Source organism: Pezoporus wallicus, unplaced genomic scaffold (assembly GCF_028554395.1).
Source record: "Pezoporus wallicus isolate ANWC-B61680 ecotype Strahan unplaced genomic scaffold, APGP_CSIRO_Pwel_v1 contig_6364, whole genome shotgun sequence".
Taxonomy (NCBI): Eukaryota; Metazoa; Chordata; class Aves; order Psittaciformes; family Psittacidae; genus Pezoporus; species Pezoporus wallicus.
The window spans coordinates 97,363-112,115 of NW_026639198.1; the positions used below are offsets into that span (position 1 = coordinate 97,363).

The window sequence follows — 14,753 nt, forward strand, 5'->3', positions numbered from 1 at the left end:
CAATAAACGCTACGCGCCCGAGGGCTGCCGGTTCCCGTCTGCTTTGGGGGGGCGGAGCGGGCTGGGCTCCTCCTCTTCCTGCTGCGGCTCGCGTTGCGTGGCGGTCATGCCGGTGGATCACCGCCGCCTGTGCGGCCCGGAGGAGTCGCGTGCGCCGGCGCTGTGGGCTGCGGTCTGCGGGGCGGCTGTAGCGGCGGAGGATGGTGAGGAGGAAGGTGGGGATGAACCCCCGCGGGACCCCTGGGCCCTGCGGCCGCTTTTCGCTCGGGCCGCGGTGCTGAGCCAGGCCGACGGCTCGGCCTACGTGGAGCTGAGCGGCGGCACGAAGATTCTCTGCGCCGCATGGGGCCCGAGGGAGGCGCCCGAGCCCCCCACGGCGGCGGCAGCCGCGGCGGCGCTGAGAATGGGGCGGCTGCAGTGCGACTTCCGCCGGGCGCCGTTCGCGAGCCGTGGGGCTCGGCGGCGGCCGGGCTCGACGGTGGAGCGGGACGCGGAGCGGGACTTTGCGGCGGCGCTGCGGGCTGCGCTGGAGCCCGCGTTGCAGCTCGAACGGTACCCGCGGACCCGGCTGTTGGTCAGCGTGCTGCTCCTGCAGGACGAAGGCTCCGTGCTGGCCGCCGCCATCAGCGCCGGGGCGCTGGCGCTGGCTGACTCCGGGGTGCAGATGTACGACCTGGCCGTGGGCTGCGCCCTGTGCCGCGGGCCCGATCCCTCCGCCTCCTGGGTGCTGCAGCCAGAGGAGGCCGAGGAGCGGCGGGCCGCGGTCCGGCTCACCGTGGCCCTGCTGCCGGCCCTCAACCAGGTATCGGCCGTGCAGGGCACCGGCAGCGGCAGCACGCCCGAGGACTGGGCAGAGGCGCTGTGCTTCGGCCTCGACGCTTGCTACCGCCTCTACCCGGTGCTGCGGCAGAGCCTGCTGCAGGCCACCGGCCGCCGCCGCGGCCGCCGCCGCCGTCGCCGTGCCACCGCTGCCAGCACTGCCTGAGCCCCCGGGGGCCCGCGCTGGGGATGGGGCTGTCGGCTGGAGCCCATCCAAGCTGCCCTCGGGGTTGCCAGAGATCCCTGGTGCCTGTCTGATCCACACCTCATGCTGCCAGAGACACCCTGAGCTGGCCCTTGAGCAGCCTGAGACCTCTCAGAGCTTCCCACACAGCCAGAGGCTCAAGAATCTTGCCCAGGGACACTGGAGCTTGTTGCAGGAGACCAGACACAGCTGGTTCTGCAGGACACAGACAGCCCCACACGCTGCTGGAGACCCCCAGAACCAGCCTCTGTGCTGCCCCACACTGCCAGACGCTGCCTGACACCTCCCTCCAAGCAGCTGCCTGCACCACAGGACCTTGCACTCATCCCGGAGCAGGCCCAGGACCAGGGCTGAGACCTTCCACCATGACCATCCACAGAAGTCAGGGTGCAGGCAGCATGGGGCAGGAGCCATGTGGTGGCACAGACTGCACATCCCTCGGACCTCCTGCAGCGCTTGGGGGTGGTGAAGATGTGTTTTGTTGGGTTCTTCTTAGAATAAATAAGCTTGTTCTTATAGGAGTCTTCTGCCTGCATGGCTCTGCTGAGGCCTCTGCCAGTGTGGGCAGAGGAAAGATGCACTCGTGACCAGCTGCCAGGCTTTGGGATCACCCTGCTCTGCTCCCAATGTCCTTCCTCAAGGGGGGGTGTTTGGGGCACTGCTTTGGGGTCTGGTTGTTCGTGGGAATGGGTGGATGCACTGGGCTGGTGGGGAATGTGCTGGTTTCCATTGAGAAACAGGCAGAGCTGTGCTCCTCCTGCCTCTGGGTTGAGCTGGGGAAGACAGCATCCCAGAGAGCCTCCAGAGTCAGGCAGCCACCCCAGATTGGATACAAAAAGCCACACATGTGGTTCAGACAGTTAAAAACTTCATGAGAGTCGAGTAACCAGAGAAAAGAAATACAAATTCTTTTTTTTTTCCAACACAATACACTCTTACCAGACAGAGCAAATCAGAAACACAGAACAAATTCCTACCAGTGAGAGAAGGGTGACCTAGGAACTGGGGACACCAGACTAAGATGGGGAGTGTGGGGAAGGGGTGGACTGTGACTTGGGTGCAGGCAAGGAGCCCTGGCAGACCTGCTGCTGCTGACCACAGATGTGACCAGTGGGCAAGAGCCATGTGAGAGCAGGGGCAACAGGGAGCAATTGGGTTTGCGTTGCCCTGCTGCTGGTGTTGGAGTTGGGCTCAGCACCAGCCTAAAATTCCACAAAAGCCCCTTGAGTGGTCTGCGGGTGGTCCCTTCTTCCTCCATTCCACAGTGGGATGCAGTGGCTCCTTGGGCTGTACCTGTGCCTGCTGAACCTTTTCCTGGTGTGGATCTGCAGGGTGGGCTTGCCTTGGTGGGCAGGCTGGATGTGACCTGTGCCATAGGGGTTGGGACCCCTGGGGTGCTTTCTCTGCAGATTTCAGCACCCTGTGGGTGAGGAGATGCTGGCAGGCAGAGCAGCCAGGATTTGGGATGCTCCTTTGGGATAAGGTCGTTTTCTTCTTTTCTTTTTTCTCCTCCCTTCCCACCCCAGCCATGTCTTATCCCTAGGTCTGAAAACAGGAGGAAAAGAAAACCCAAGCACACTTGAACACAAAGAGTCCTCTGGCCATGGCTGGGAGATGGAGCTGCTGGTGGCAGGGCATGGCTGTGCTCAGAGCAGGCACCTCCCCGGCATGTGTGGCATGAGCTGGAAGCCTCAAAAGAAGTAGGAACACAAGATGGAAAGGGAGGGAGGCCTTGGCATCCCAGTGTGCCTACTGGCTCCTCTCATGGTCCAACGTGAATTTTTACCTGCAAGGAGAAATGCAGAGCATGGCTGCCCTTTGATGTGTGCCAGCAGTGGGATCAGACCCCTGCAGCCAGCTGGGGGATGTGAGTATGGGAGCAGACGCTTGGAGAAAGGGGATTTGTACTCCAAAGGGGGTTTTGCAGCTGCTGCTGCTGAAGTAACACACACCGAGGGGGTGGCTGCAGGGGGCTTGGGGCTGTCCTGGAGACACGGGTGGTTGCACCCTAGCACACAGTCAGGACAGCTTGGGGGAACCTGATGGAGCATCAACTCTGCAACCAGGTATTCTCCACCAGGGCACAGGCTGCCAGCAAGCAGGGATGAATTTTAGGAGAGTAGACAGCACAGCGCAGGACAAGGGCCTGTAGGGACAGGACAATGGGGAATGGCTTTAACCTGACAGAGGGGAGACTGAGATGAGATCTTAGGCAGAAGTTCTTCCCTGTGAGGGTGCTGAGGCCCTGGCACAGGTTGCCCAGAGAAGCTGTGGCTGCCCCATCCCTGGCAGTGTTCAAGGCCAGGTTGGACGGGGCTTGGAGCAACCTGGTCTAGTGGAAGGTGTCTCTGTCCATGGCAGGGGGTTGAAACTGGGTGAGCTTTGAGGGCCCTTCCAACCCAAACCAGGCTGTGACCTGTCCCCACTCTCACCATCTCCTCTGTGTCTGTGCTCTCCTCTGTGCTGTCGATGTTGCGCAGGTCACTGTGCCCATCAGCTCCCCTCCCCTCCTGTCCCTGTGACCACTCTTCCACTGGGGATGGTGACTCTGGCCCTGTCTCTAACCTCTTCCTCTCACTCTCCTTGGACCCTGCAAGAACAGAGACAGTAGAAACTAGGGGTACCTGTGCAAACATCCACCCTCTCCCCATAGGGTCCCCTTGTGCCAAGGGGCTGGACCCTGTCGTCCCAGCCTGGGGAAGGGGGCTGGCACTAGGAATGTGCCACGTGGGTGCCGGAGGGTCTGTGGCCTGTCCCCTCACCTGCCAGCCACTCTCTCCGCTGGTCCATGTGATCCAGGCTCTCCAGCAGACTGTCCACCTGTGCCTTGATCTGGCATAGCTCCCCCTTGATGGAATGCAGCTCTTCAGCCTGCACTGCAGGGGAAGGAGCTGTTAGGATCCCACCTGATTCTGCAGCACACCTGGAACGAGGGGACACAGCCCTCGGCAGCCACCTCTGGAGCATCTTCCTCTTCAGAGCACCCTCCCCACCCAGCATCCCTGGGGAACATCCTTGGAACAGCTCCATCCTTGAGGAACAGAGACAGGTCCAGAGGACAGCCACCAGCCCAGGGCAGTCCAGCCTGTGTCTGCTGGAGCTGAGGACTCACAGCGGCAGCACTGAGTGGGACCTCTGGGCACCAGCAGTGCTCTAATGCACCGAAACATGAGGGCTGAGCCTTCTCTTCCTCCCAGTCCCATCACACTCACACTTTGTCCGTTCCACCATGGAGCTGGTGCTGCTCCTGGCCTTGCGCTGTGGACTTGGGCTGCTTTTTCCCCCTGTTCCCATGTGAGTTCGTCTGGTCTTGACTGGGATGCAATTAATAAGGGGAGGAATCTTCTGATACTCATACACCCTGCAAGGGCACAAAAGTACAGCTTTGGAGGAGCAGCAGCCCCTGCCAGACAAGAAAGCATCTCTCAGGGGCCCTCTGTGGTGAAGAACCCCTAACCTGGGCATTGCCCACCCCACACACTGCTCTTGCCCCATGTGTTCACTTCCCAAAGCCTCCAGCCTAGGGATAAACACCACCAAGCCTCATGAAAGCAGGGTGATGGATGCCCATGGACCAAAGCCACATGTGCTCAGCACATCTCTCTCCTGGATGCTCACCGGTATGGGAAGTCATCCCTGCAGAGATCGTAATCCAGATCGCAGTTACTGCTGCAGGAGAGGGAGAGGAGAACAAAAGTCACTTGCTCTGCAGGGCCATGGGTGCTGTAGAGCAGCCACTTCTAACAGGGGCACCCACCCACCTCCATCCCCATCCCTAGGGAGCATCCTGGAGGATACCACACAAGCTGCAGCACACCCCGGGGACTCCTGGCTGTGCCCTGGAGGGGTTTGGCCTAGAGACAAACCAGAGTGTTTGTGGGGATGGAGGGAGCCCCCGAGGCAGAGCCAGCAGGCTCTGCTCTCAGGAAGCTGCATTCCGAGCCCCCTGATGTTACATTTCATGATCCAGGGCTCTGCGTGCTGCCAGCTTGCTGAGCTCCAGATTAAGAAGGGATCTGTCAAGGGAGAGCCTCCAATGCAGGCAGCTGAAGTGCCGGTAATGAATCATGCACCGTGGACCAGGAGCAGCGGGGAGCAGGAGGAAAGATGCTGAAGCTCATTTTGCTGCTTCAGCTCTCCCAGAGTCATGAGGCGTGGGATTAAGCCAAACTCAAGGGGAGACAAAGCACCCAGCTAGGGACACAGCAAGGGTTCTTCCTGGCTCAGCTCATGCCTCAAAGCATCCACTGAAAAGAGCCAAAGCAGCGGCTGCCATGCCCTGGGGCCGAAGGGACCATCGGTCCCTGTCCTGCCCGTTCTGCATCCCTGTGGCACCATGGCAACAGGCAGAGCATTTAGTTCAATCAGGGCTTCACAAAAAGCTCTAATGAGACAGAGACCAGCTCCCTCTCCTCCTCACCACGCGCCTGCCAAGCCAGGGAGCTGAAAGCCCACAGGAATGGGGACTGATCTGCTACCACCACCATCATCTACTGCCATCACCAGGGCCACTGCCACCACTGTGTGCTTCTGCAGGGGTGTCTGTCCCCTGAGGAACAGCACTGAAAGGCCAGAACTACACCAGCATCAACATTTGTAATGTGTGGAGACCATGGGCACTTCTCCCGGCACCTTCAGATGGGGAAGAGGGACCTCTATATCCCATGGATGGCAACCAGCAAAGGCTTCAGCCACCACCAGTGTGTCCAGGCCCCATCAGGATGAGGCAGAGACATCCTGCAGACCCGTGTCCACCACCACATACAGGCTGGGTTTGGAGTGATCAAGAACAGGGGAGGAAGAGGAGCAGGATGGGACAGACCCCAGCCCTTGCACTCACTGGTACAGGCTGCTGCCATGCTGCCGCTTCTGGCCCAGCCTGGCCCGGCTTGGCTTGGGCTCTCTGGCCATGTCCAGATCTGAGGAAAGACAAAAGAGCAGGATGACCAGTGGGAAGAAAAATGATGTCAACACCCTACCCCACACTGGCTTCATGAGCTACACTCCTTTCCCAGCTGGAGATGTCCCACTCCAGAGCATGAACCACTGTGTGCAGTTCTTGTGTCCTCAGTGTAAGAAGGACATGGAGCTGCTGGAGGAAGTCCAGAGGAGGGCCACAAGGATGATCAAGGGCAGGAACACCTCCCGTATGAAGACAGGCTGAGAGAGTTGGGGCTGTTCAGCCTGGATAACAGAAGCTGCATGGGAACCTCATAGCGGCCTTCCAGTATCTGAAGGGGGCCTACAAGGATGCTGGAGAGGGACTCTTCATCAGGGACTATAGAGATAGGACAAGGAGCAATGGGTTTAAACTGAGACAGGGAAGATTAAGGTTAGATACAAGGAAGAAGTTCTTCCCTGTGAGGGTGCTGAGGCGGTGGCACAGGTTGCCCAGAGAAGCTGTGGCTGCCCCATCCCTGGCAGTGTTCAAGGCCAGGCTGGAAGGGGCTTGTAGCAACCTGGTCTAAGGAAAGGTGTCCTTGCCCATGGCAGGGGGTTGAAACTGGATGAGCTTCCAACCCAAACCATTCTGTGATTCTGTGATCTGCAGGATGAGCTAGAAGATGTCAGTTCTTTCTAGATTTAAGTTTTTGTGGAGGATAGGAGTGGCCCAGGGTTGTGTCAGGACATGGAGCAGCTCTGGCTGTCCCTGCAGCAGCCCCATCCCCAGGAGCCTGCACCCATCACAGCTCCAATCAGAGCTGCAGAAAACACCTCTGGTGTTTCCCACCACCACCACCGTGGTGAATCTGCTTTTCCAATTGCTTTCTGGGTGGTTGGGCCATGTTTCCAGGAGCCTCAGGATGCTGGTGAGCTCTGCCCACCACGGATGGGTGCCAGGGATGGAGGGAGCCCCGCTCCCAGCTGCATCCCACTCCCAAAGACTGCCAGGACATCTATGATGCCGAGATGCAGATGATGTCTCCAGACATGCACATCACACCTCCCCAGTGATGCTCTTCACACCTTCTCTGGGATTTCACAGCCAGCACCAATATAAGCTGCAACAGGGAGGTTTAGACTGGATGTTAGGAACAGTTTCTCCCCAGAAGAGTGCTCAGGCATTGGAACAGGCTGCCCAGGGCAGTGGTGGAATCACCATCCCTGGAAGTGTTCACAAACTGTGTAGACGAGGCCCTCATTGACGTGGTTCAGTGGTGGCCTTGGCAGTGCTGGGGAACAGTTGGACTTGATAATCTTGAAGGTCTTTTCCAACCTGGCTGATCCTATGATAAAAGCCAGCTTTAATCTATTTTCTGAGTATACATTTAAGAGCCACCTCAAGAAATGCTTTGCTAACATCTCCACATACTTAATTATTTGGGGGGCTCAAAAACATCTCTGACCTCTGGGGTATGAGACAGTGGGTAAGATGCTGAGGGCTCCCTCTTGCACACTCCCCCTTGGCCACGGTATGTGCGAGGCACCACTGACAGTGCAGATACCGCTGCACCAGGAACCCCGAGCTGAAGCTTCTTGGGTCCTCTGGGAACACACCAGCTCCTCAGAGAGCTCTAGACTGCCCCAGGAGCATGCACACTGGCCACGGGTCCTCTCAAGCCCTGCATCTGTCAGAGCAAAATCCCTCCAATCCCTGCTGAGGAGTGGGCTTCCAAGCTGTAAGAAGCTGGCACTTGTGTGCTTTCCAGGTCTGTGGTGAGAACCCACAGCCAGTCCCACACCCCAGCCCCTGCGTGCCCTCCAGAGACACCGCACGCCTTGATACCCATGTCTGTGCCTTTTGTGATGAGGTCTGGGGGCCAGCTCTGCTCTGGGGTGAGCTGGGGAAGGTGCTCCATTTACCCTGTAATGCTGGCACCCATTTCTGTCCCCAGCACCCCAGGGAGGCGAAGCTTGCTGCTGGTGACACCCCTCTCTACAGCCCATCGCATCCATCCAGCAGAACCCCCTGCTCCCCTCCCTGCCAGTGTGACAGAGAGCTCAGCACCCCAGCCAGGGACCCCAGGGACACTGGCACAGGCCACCTGCACAGAGGGCGCTGTCCTGCTGGGGCAGGGGACCTGGGACAACAGGGCTTCGTCACCCCAGGGGCATGGGCCTGTGTCTGGGCTCCTTTCACTGTAGTGGCAGAGGGACATTCTGCTACTGGGAGGACATCCCTGTCCTGGGAGGGAATGGTGTCAGGGTCATCCCGGCACTGGGAGGACATCCCTGTCCTGGGAGTAATGGCACGGGGAAGACTAAGCATGCCGGTACCGGGAGGATATCCCAGCCCAGGGGAGGTACTGGTACCTGGGTGGAGGCTGCTTGGTACCCGGAGGAGGCGCGTGTCCGCGAAAAGGGACCCCGGCACCGGCCATGGCCCTGCCCGGAGGAGGGCTGTGGGCTGGGGGGACGAACGTGCAGCAGGAGATTGGCTGCGGGGCGACACCCCTGCTCCGGGCTGGGCTGCCGGCGAGCATGCCGGTGCCGGAGCATCCCACGGGAAGGGGTGTGTGAATAGGGCCGGTGCCGGGGGCGTCACCCGGCGGAGGGGGTGCAGGGCCGGCTCTGGGTCGGTACTCACATCTCCAGCCCGCGTCCCCGCTGCCGAAAAGGGTCATCCCCCCGTGGACCCGGTACCGGCACCGGACTGAGCTCGCCGCCACCGAGCGGGCCCTACCACCTCCGGGGGCGGGCAGGGGGACGCGGGCCGCACCACCCCGACACGGCGGGGTAGGGGAAAGGGGAGGAGACCACGCCCCACCCCTTGCGCAGCGATGCTTTGTTGCAGCACCGCGCCTCTCCGTCCCCATCCTCACATCCATCCTCATCCCCATCTTCACCCTCATCCTCGTCTTCATCCTCCTTCTCATCCCATCCCCGTTCCTGTCCCCATCCTCACCCTCATCCCCTCATTATCCCCATCCTCATCCCCATCCTCGACCCTCTCCTTATCCCCATTTCACCCCCCTCCTAATCCCCATCCACATCCTGTCCTTACCCCTATCCACGTTCCTGACCCCATCCCTGTCCCCATCCCCATCCTTACGATCCTCATTCCCATCCCATCCTCATCCCCTCCTCATCCCTATTCCCATCCCCACCCTCAGTCCATCCCTGACCCCACTCCATCCCTGTCCTTGTCCCCATCCCTGGCTCCATCCTTCCCTGACCCTGGCCCTGTCCTCATCCCCATCCTCCCTGGGCTCTTTACCCCACCTGGGACCTCCAGCCCCCTCTGACATGCTGGACTCTTGCCCTCCTGGCTCAGTTGTACCCAGCTTTGACCGGCTCCCTCCAGCCTTACAGATGGTGATGAGGCTCGTCCCCTTCAACAACACCCACCAGCACCAGGGGAACACACTTTGGGCCAGCATATGGGGTGCTGCAGCCTGGGGCTGGAAGAAACAGCTCTTGACTAACTCCACCCCCAAAACACCTCCAAGGTGCTGGAGACATGAGCCCAGCCAAGAAGAGCTGGTCTATGCTCCTCCATCCTCCAGCTCCATTCATCCACAGGTGGAACTAGAGATACCACCCTGTGCAGGCAGGATGTGGGCTGTCGTAGACAGAGAGACTGGTGGATCTGGGACAAGAGAAGAAGACAAACTGCTCTTCCCAAAGAAGAGGTCTTTATTAACCACGCAAGTGATGGTGAGGAACTGGGTGATAATGAAAGACAAGATCATGACCAGGAACCTGCGGTGTCAGGCTGGGGCGGCTCCCAGTGTGAGAGCTGAGCCAGTCCCCACCCTGAGACATGCTGAGGTTTGTGCCCACTAAGAATTCCCCCCTTGGCCCCTTATGGCATTTGCACCAAGGTTTGCACATGTCCTGGCTACCAACTGAGAAGAAGGATGCTGTTGGACCTGGTATCTCCCTGCCCACAGGGCATTCACAGCGTGATGGCAACAGGAAGGTGAGGGGGAGAAGACAATGTAGTTTTGGGAACGCTGATGTAAAGTGGATACACTAGGTCTCGTCAGTCCCCCATCTCCTGTGCGGGGGAGCCAGAAAGGGGGCCTTCATGGCCTGGGCTTGGCACAGGACTGGGGTCATCCTGAGCCACGGGCTCAGTACAGCAGCCAGCGCTGGCCAGGGCCTGGAGCTGCTGGCTCAGGGGTCTTGCTGCCACAGGGAGATGTGCTCCTGAGCTGTGATGGGGTATCAGTCAGTGTCCCTCACACCAGGAAGGACTCAGAGGTGTGAGCAGGGCTGGTAGCAGGGAACAGACCCTGCAGAGCCAGGAGCCTGCACCCCTGGGGCTCAGCACCCAGGGAAGGTGCAGGAGGGCTTCTAGCCACTCACTCACCAAACTGGCAGATGTACCGGTTCCGGGTCTTGCAGCGCTGGTCGTTCCAGTTGAAGGCAGCCAATGCTTGCATCTCCACACAGTTCCCGAACCTGTGTCCACATGTGCACGGGGAGGAGGTGTGTGTGAAGCCAGCCACCACGGTGGCACGATGGTGACACCACACAGAAGTCTGGTGTCCTGCAGGTCTAACAGGAACTTACCCTTGGTTGTCTGGCTGCCCGAAAGCGAAGCTGGTGAAGGAGGACGGCTCACCCATGTTCCAGCGGAAGGAAGCCTTAGACGTCTTGTAGGTGAGGCCTGGAGGAGCAGGAGGTGGGGTGGCACATCCACCAGGACCCCATGTACCCCGCATCCTGCCCACTGCCATCACTTACCAATCCAGAAGTTCCCAGTCTCAAAATCAGTGTCTGTCACCCTGTTACCGGTCTGTAAGCGGCTGAGGTAGAAAGCCAGGATGTCCTGGACCTTCTGGTTTCTGATCTGGGCCAACATCGCCCCTTTCTCCTGCAGGGAAGGGAGCAAGTCAGCCCCAGACACATGGCCCAGGCAGTGGAAAGGTTCATGGGAGCTGTGAGCTTGATGGCATTGTTCAGCTGGTGCATCCCAGGGACTCACTTGGCACTTTAGTTTGGCTCCGTAATAGGTGTCAGCCTCAGAGGACACCATGAAACAGTCGCCATCTATCTGCACGTCACAGGCGTGGAAGGGGAACTGAATCTTTGCTGGGGACACAGGCAGAAGGTGGGTCCCTGTGCCAGTGGCCCTGCCAGAGGACCCATAGCCTGCTCCGGGGGTCCCAGCCTGCAGATCCCTGCTGCCACCCCACAGCATAGACTCACTGCCGCACTCAGCACCGCCATAGCCCACATCGCAGAGACAGGAGCATTCCTCCTTCCTGAACTTGCCGTGGAGGCACTGCCTGCTGCACCTCACTGCAGGAGAAGAGCTGTGCTAGCTGGTGGGGGCTCAGCAGCCCCTGCCTATCCCAGCTGAGCTTGCTCTGCACAGCAGATGCTGCACTGAGCTGAGCCAGTGCATGTTTGTGCTGCACAATTGTGTAACTGTGGGCACCAAGCAGACTATGACTGCTGTGCTGGCCACAAAATCCTGGACTGGTTTGGGCTGGAAGGGGCCTCAAAGCTCATCCAGTTCCAACCCCCTGTCATGGACAGGGACACCTTCCACTAGACCAGGTTGCTCCAAGCCCTGTCCAACCTGGTCTTGAACACTGCCAGGGATGGGGCAGCCACAGCTTCTCTGAGCAACCTGTGCCAGGGCCTCACCATCTTCACAGGAAAGAACTTCTTCCCATGATCTCATCTCAGTCTCCCCTCTGTCAGGTTAAAGCCATTCCCCTTGTGCTGTCCCTACAGGCCCTTGTCCAAAGCCTCCCTCCAGATTTCTTGTAGCCCCTTTAGGCACTGGAGCTGCTCTAAGGTCTCCCCTTAAGGCGTGTTCTGTTCTCCAGGCTGAACAAGCCCAGCTCTCTCAGCCTGTCTCCAGAAGAGCTGCTCCAGCCCTCAGATCATGCCCATGCCCTGCACTGACACTGCACACACACGCACTGCACCCACCCTGTGCACACATGCTCTGCACTGGCCATACACGTGTTTCTAAGGCGAGGGAAGGCAGGGGTTGTGCGGGCGCCTCTCTCACCTTGGCAGTACCTTCCCGTGTATCCCGAGGGACAGGCGCACTGGCAGCTGCCCACGTCAAGGCGCCCATTGTTTCTGCAGCTCATCCGACAAGGGTTCCTGGGCACCTCTGGGCATGGCACAGACATGAGTATCAAGGCGTGCGGTGTCTCTGGAGGGCACGCAGGGGCTGGGGTGTGGGACCGGCCGCGGGTTCTCACCACAGAGCCCGCCGCTGTGGTCCCAGGACTTGAAGCATCCGGAGAAGCCGGCGGTGCAGAGGGAGCACCAGGGGCCCTGCTTGTAGGGCAGGACGGGCGTCCCCGACACCTCCCAGTTGCCCCTATCCCCGCAGGCAGGTGGAGCAGCGCTCACCACGACAAGCCGCGCTCCTTTCCGGACTAAACCACGCTCACAGACACCAAGAGACGCCCCCACCAGGGCAAACCCTGACCACGCCCACTCCCTAAAACCCCACGCCCACTCCGTCAACCAATACCCCTTTATGGCAAAGACCACGCCCACAACCCAAGCAAGCTCCGCCCGCACAGCCAAGTAACGCCCACCTCCGACGCAAGGTCACGCCCCCGCCAATCCCCGTGCATTCCCATTGGCCAGCCTATCCCTCCACCCGCCACACCCCGAGGAGGCCCCGCCCCCAGCAGCACCGTCCCGCCTCCTTCCCCCTCTGCCCGCCGCTCCCGCTGGCCGCGCGGCCTCGTTCACCGCGGTGCGTGCCCCCGCACTTTCCCGCGCTCAGCGCTTACCCTGGGGAGTAGGCGCAGGCGAAGGCCTCGCTGGGGCCGTGCCCGCCGGCACAGAGGCAGCGGCCGCAGCCCAGCCGCCCCGCTGTTGCCCACACCAGCTACGGGACAGGGGTGTCACCCCGGTTCAGCAGCCTCCGGACCCCCCCCCACGTTCCCGCGCCCACCTGGGTGTAATGGTGGCAGGTGGCATTGCGGGCGCAGCGCCCCGTCCCGTAGTCGTAGCGTTGGCCCTCGGCGAACCAGCGCTCCAGCACGACCCCGAAGCCGCCGGTGGCCACCGGCAGCAGCACCTCGCTCCAACCCAGCTGCGGCGCCGGCGGCGGAGCGGGGCCTTGCAGGCAGCTGGCTGCCCGCTCCCCTGCCAGCCGGGCCAGCTCCTCGTCCCACTCCTGCATGGGGGAGCGTGAGCCACTGAGGTCCCCAGGGACGGGCCCAGTGGGGGGGGAAGCTGCGGGACAGCCCAGCGGGTGTCTGGGGACCACCAAGGGTGTTAATGCTGGGGATCGCTGAGGGACATCAGGAGGTTGAACATGGGGGATGCTGCGAGGGGACTCCAGGGGACCAGCCCTGCCGTTGGTATATGCAGGTGTGGAGTGACTGGGAAACATCAAGGACCATCGTCGGACACGGAGAACACTCCAGGGAACCAGCCGTTCCCTTGGTGTGTGTAGGCGTGAGATGACTAAGGGACTCTGAGGGCCATTATGGGACATGGGGGACCCCATAGGGACCCCAAGGCACCAGCTCTGTCTTTGGTTTGCACCAGATCTGGCAGGGCCAGGGGCCAGCCCCACGCTGGCCAGCTCTTCTGCTCTGTTAGCTTGTTAATGAGCTACTGCATAGCACCCATGGGCTGCCCCCCTCCCTGGGAATGCTGTGGGAGGTGGATGGGGAGATCCAAGGGGGAGACACATGCCTGTGGGGGGGCTCACCAGCTTTTGCATGTTGGCGGCGGGGGGCTGCACTTTGCTTCTCAGCTTGTTGTGAAGCGAGAGCACCAGGAAGGTCTCCTTCACGCTGAGAGCTGGGAGGGATGACAGCAGGGGCTGGGGCTGAGGCACTGTGTGGTGCAAGTGCCTTCCCTGTATCCTCTGGTGTGCCCGATGGCTGCTTCCAAGGCCCCCTGAAGGATCCTGCCATCGGCCGCAGCCAGGGATACGGAGAAGGCACCCGGGTCTCCATGGAAACTCAACGGGAGAGAAGAAAGCGCTTTTGGGCTGGGAGCACAAAAGGGGCAGGGGCCAGGGGGGTCCAGCCTACTGAGCCCCCATCTCACATGGGTGGGCTGAGTCTATTAGGAATATACCCAGTTCCCACCACCCCCTCTGTCCTGCCAGCACCCAGGCTCCACCAGGCTGCACCCATCACTAGCCCCCATCATCAGCCCGCAGCACCAGCCCAGCCTCCCAGCCCCATCCCATCACCAGCCTCATGCCCCCCACTTCCAGCCCCATCCCATTCCAGCCCTCATCACCCACCAAGACCCCTGTTGCCACCCCAGTGTTCCTATTACCCACCTGGCCCCCTGCCTGTCCGTCCTGGTTTAGGGGACAGTGCTCAGAGTGCACCCTTAAATCTGCCATCCCCAACCTCTCTTCCAGATTACCTCCAGGAGCCAACGCAGACAACTTTTCTGGAGCATCCGACCATGTCTCACCCACCCTCCATGCCAGGAGGCTGCAAACCAGCAGCACCAGGAACTTCATGCAGGTGCCTTCGTTGTGGGGAACCAGACCCCACAGCTCCAAAGGGAGGATCTGGGAGAGACGAGTCACCCTGCAGCGGCTCTGGTGTGGGGCTGAGCTCGGCTGCGTGGTCTTGTGTGCTCTTGCGTGCTTGTGTGTGTGTCTGGTTGCAGGATTTGATCCTATTCAGGACTCAGACAGGCACCACTGGTCAGCTCAAACAAAAGCTTGACGGGTGAGTAATAGCTCTGTCAAAACAGTTGCTCACTGGTGCAAATGCAGCAGACAGCTCCCAGGGCCTGGGCTGCAGCCCCGCTGGGATGCCCTGCACCGGGGTCAGAAGCCTTGCTCTGCCCCAGCCCCACCGCCAAGCCAGGGTTAGGG

The 14,753-nt window shown here is 60.4% G+C and overlaps 3 protein-coding genes across 5 annotated transcripts; 1 reads left to right on the forward strand and 2 right to left on the reverse strand.

Annotated features, from left to right (window-relative positions):
• Window positions 1-39: 39 nt before the first annotated feature.
• EXOSC6 (exosome component 6) lies at window positions 40-1,542 on the forward strand. The gene has a single exon (XM_057413900.1). It carries the CDS (start codon window positions 107-109, stop codon window positions 983-985), a length of 879 nt encoding a protein of 292 aa, XP_057269883.1. The 5' UTR covers window positions 40-106; the 3' UTR covers window positions 986-1,542.
• Window positions 1,543-2,324: 782 nt separating this feature from the next.
• Window positions 2,325-8,605, reverse strand: LOC130601672 (RNA-binding Raly-like protein). 2 transcript variants are annotated; one of them, XM_057413903.1, is made up of 7 exons: window positions 8,553-8,605; window positions 5,865-5,943; window positions 4,643-4,693; window positions 4,237-4,385; window positions 3,787-3,900; window positions 3,457-3,614; window positions 2,325-2,569 (listed from the first exon to the last, which is right to left on the reverse strand). In XM_057413903.1, exons 1-7 carry the CDS (start codon window positions 8,587-8,589, stop codon window positions 2,564-2,566), a joined length of 594 nt encoding a protein of 197 aa, XP_057269886.1. In that variant the 5' UTR covers window positions 8,590-8,605; the 3' UTR covers window positions 2,325-2,563. The 2 variants fall into 2 exon arrangements, with proteins under 2 accessions (XP_057269886.1, XP_057269885.1); XM_057413902.1 differs by lacking the exon at window positions 2,325-2,569 and adding an exon at window positions 2,752-2,810.
• Window positions 8,606-9,581: 976 nt separating this feature from the next.
• On the reverse strand, window positions 9,582-14,753 carry LOC130601669 (C-type lectin domain family 18 member A-like). Of its 2 annotated transcripts, none has more exons than XM_057413898.1 (12): window positions 14,291-14,753; window positions 13,617-13,871; window positions 12,849-13,073; window positions 12,685-12,782; window positions 12,139-12,260; window positions 11,940-12,047; window positions 11,123-11,215; window positions 10,899-11,005; window positions 10,658-10,787; window positions 10,484-10,580; window positions 10,281-10,372; window positions 9,582-10,122 (listed from the first exon to the last, which is right to left on the reverse strand). In XM_057413898.1, the coding sequence occupies exons 1-12, from the start codon at window positions 14,324-14,326 to the stop codon at window positions 10,085-10,087; spliced, it is 1,401 nt and encodes a 466-aa protein (XP_057269881.1). In that variant the 5' UTR covers window positions 14,327-14,753; the 3' UTR covers window positions 9,582-10,084. The 2 variants fall into 2 exon arrangements, with proteins under 2 accessions (XP_057269881.1, XP_057269882.1); XM_057413899.1 differs by having other exon boundaries at window positions 13,617-13,708; window positions 14,291-14,751.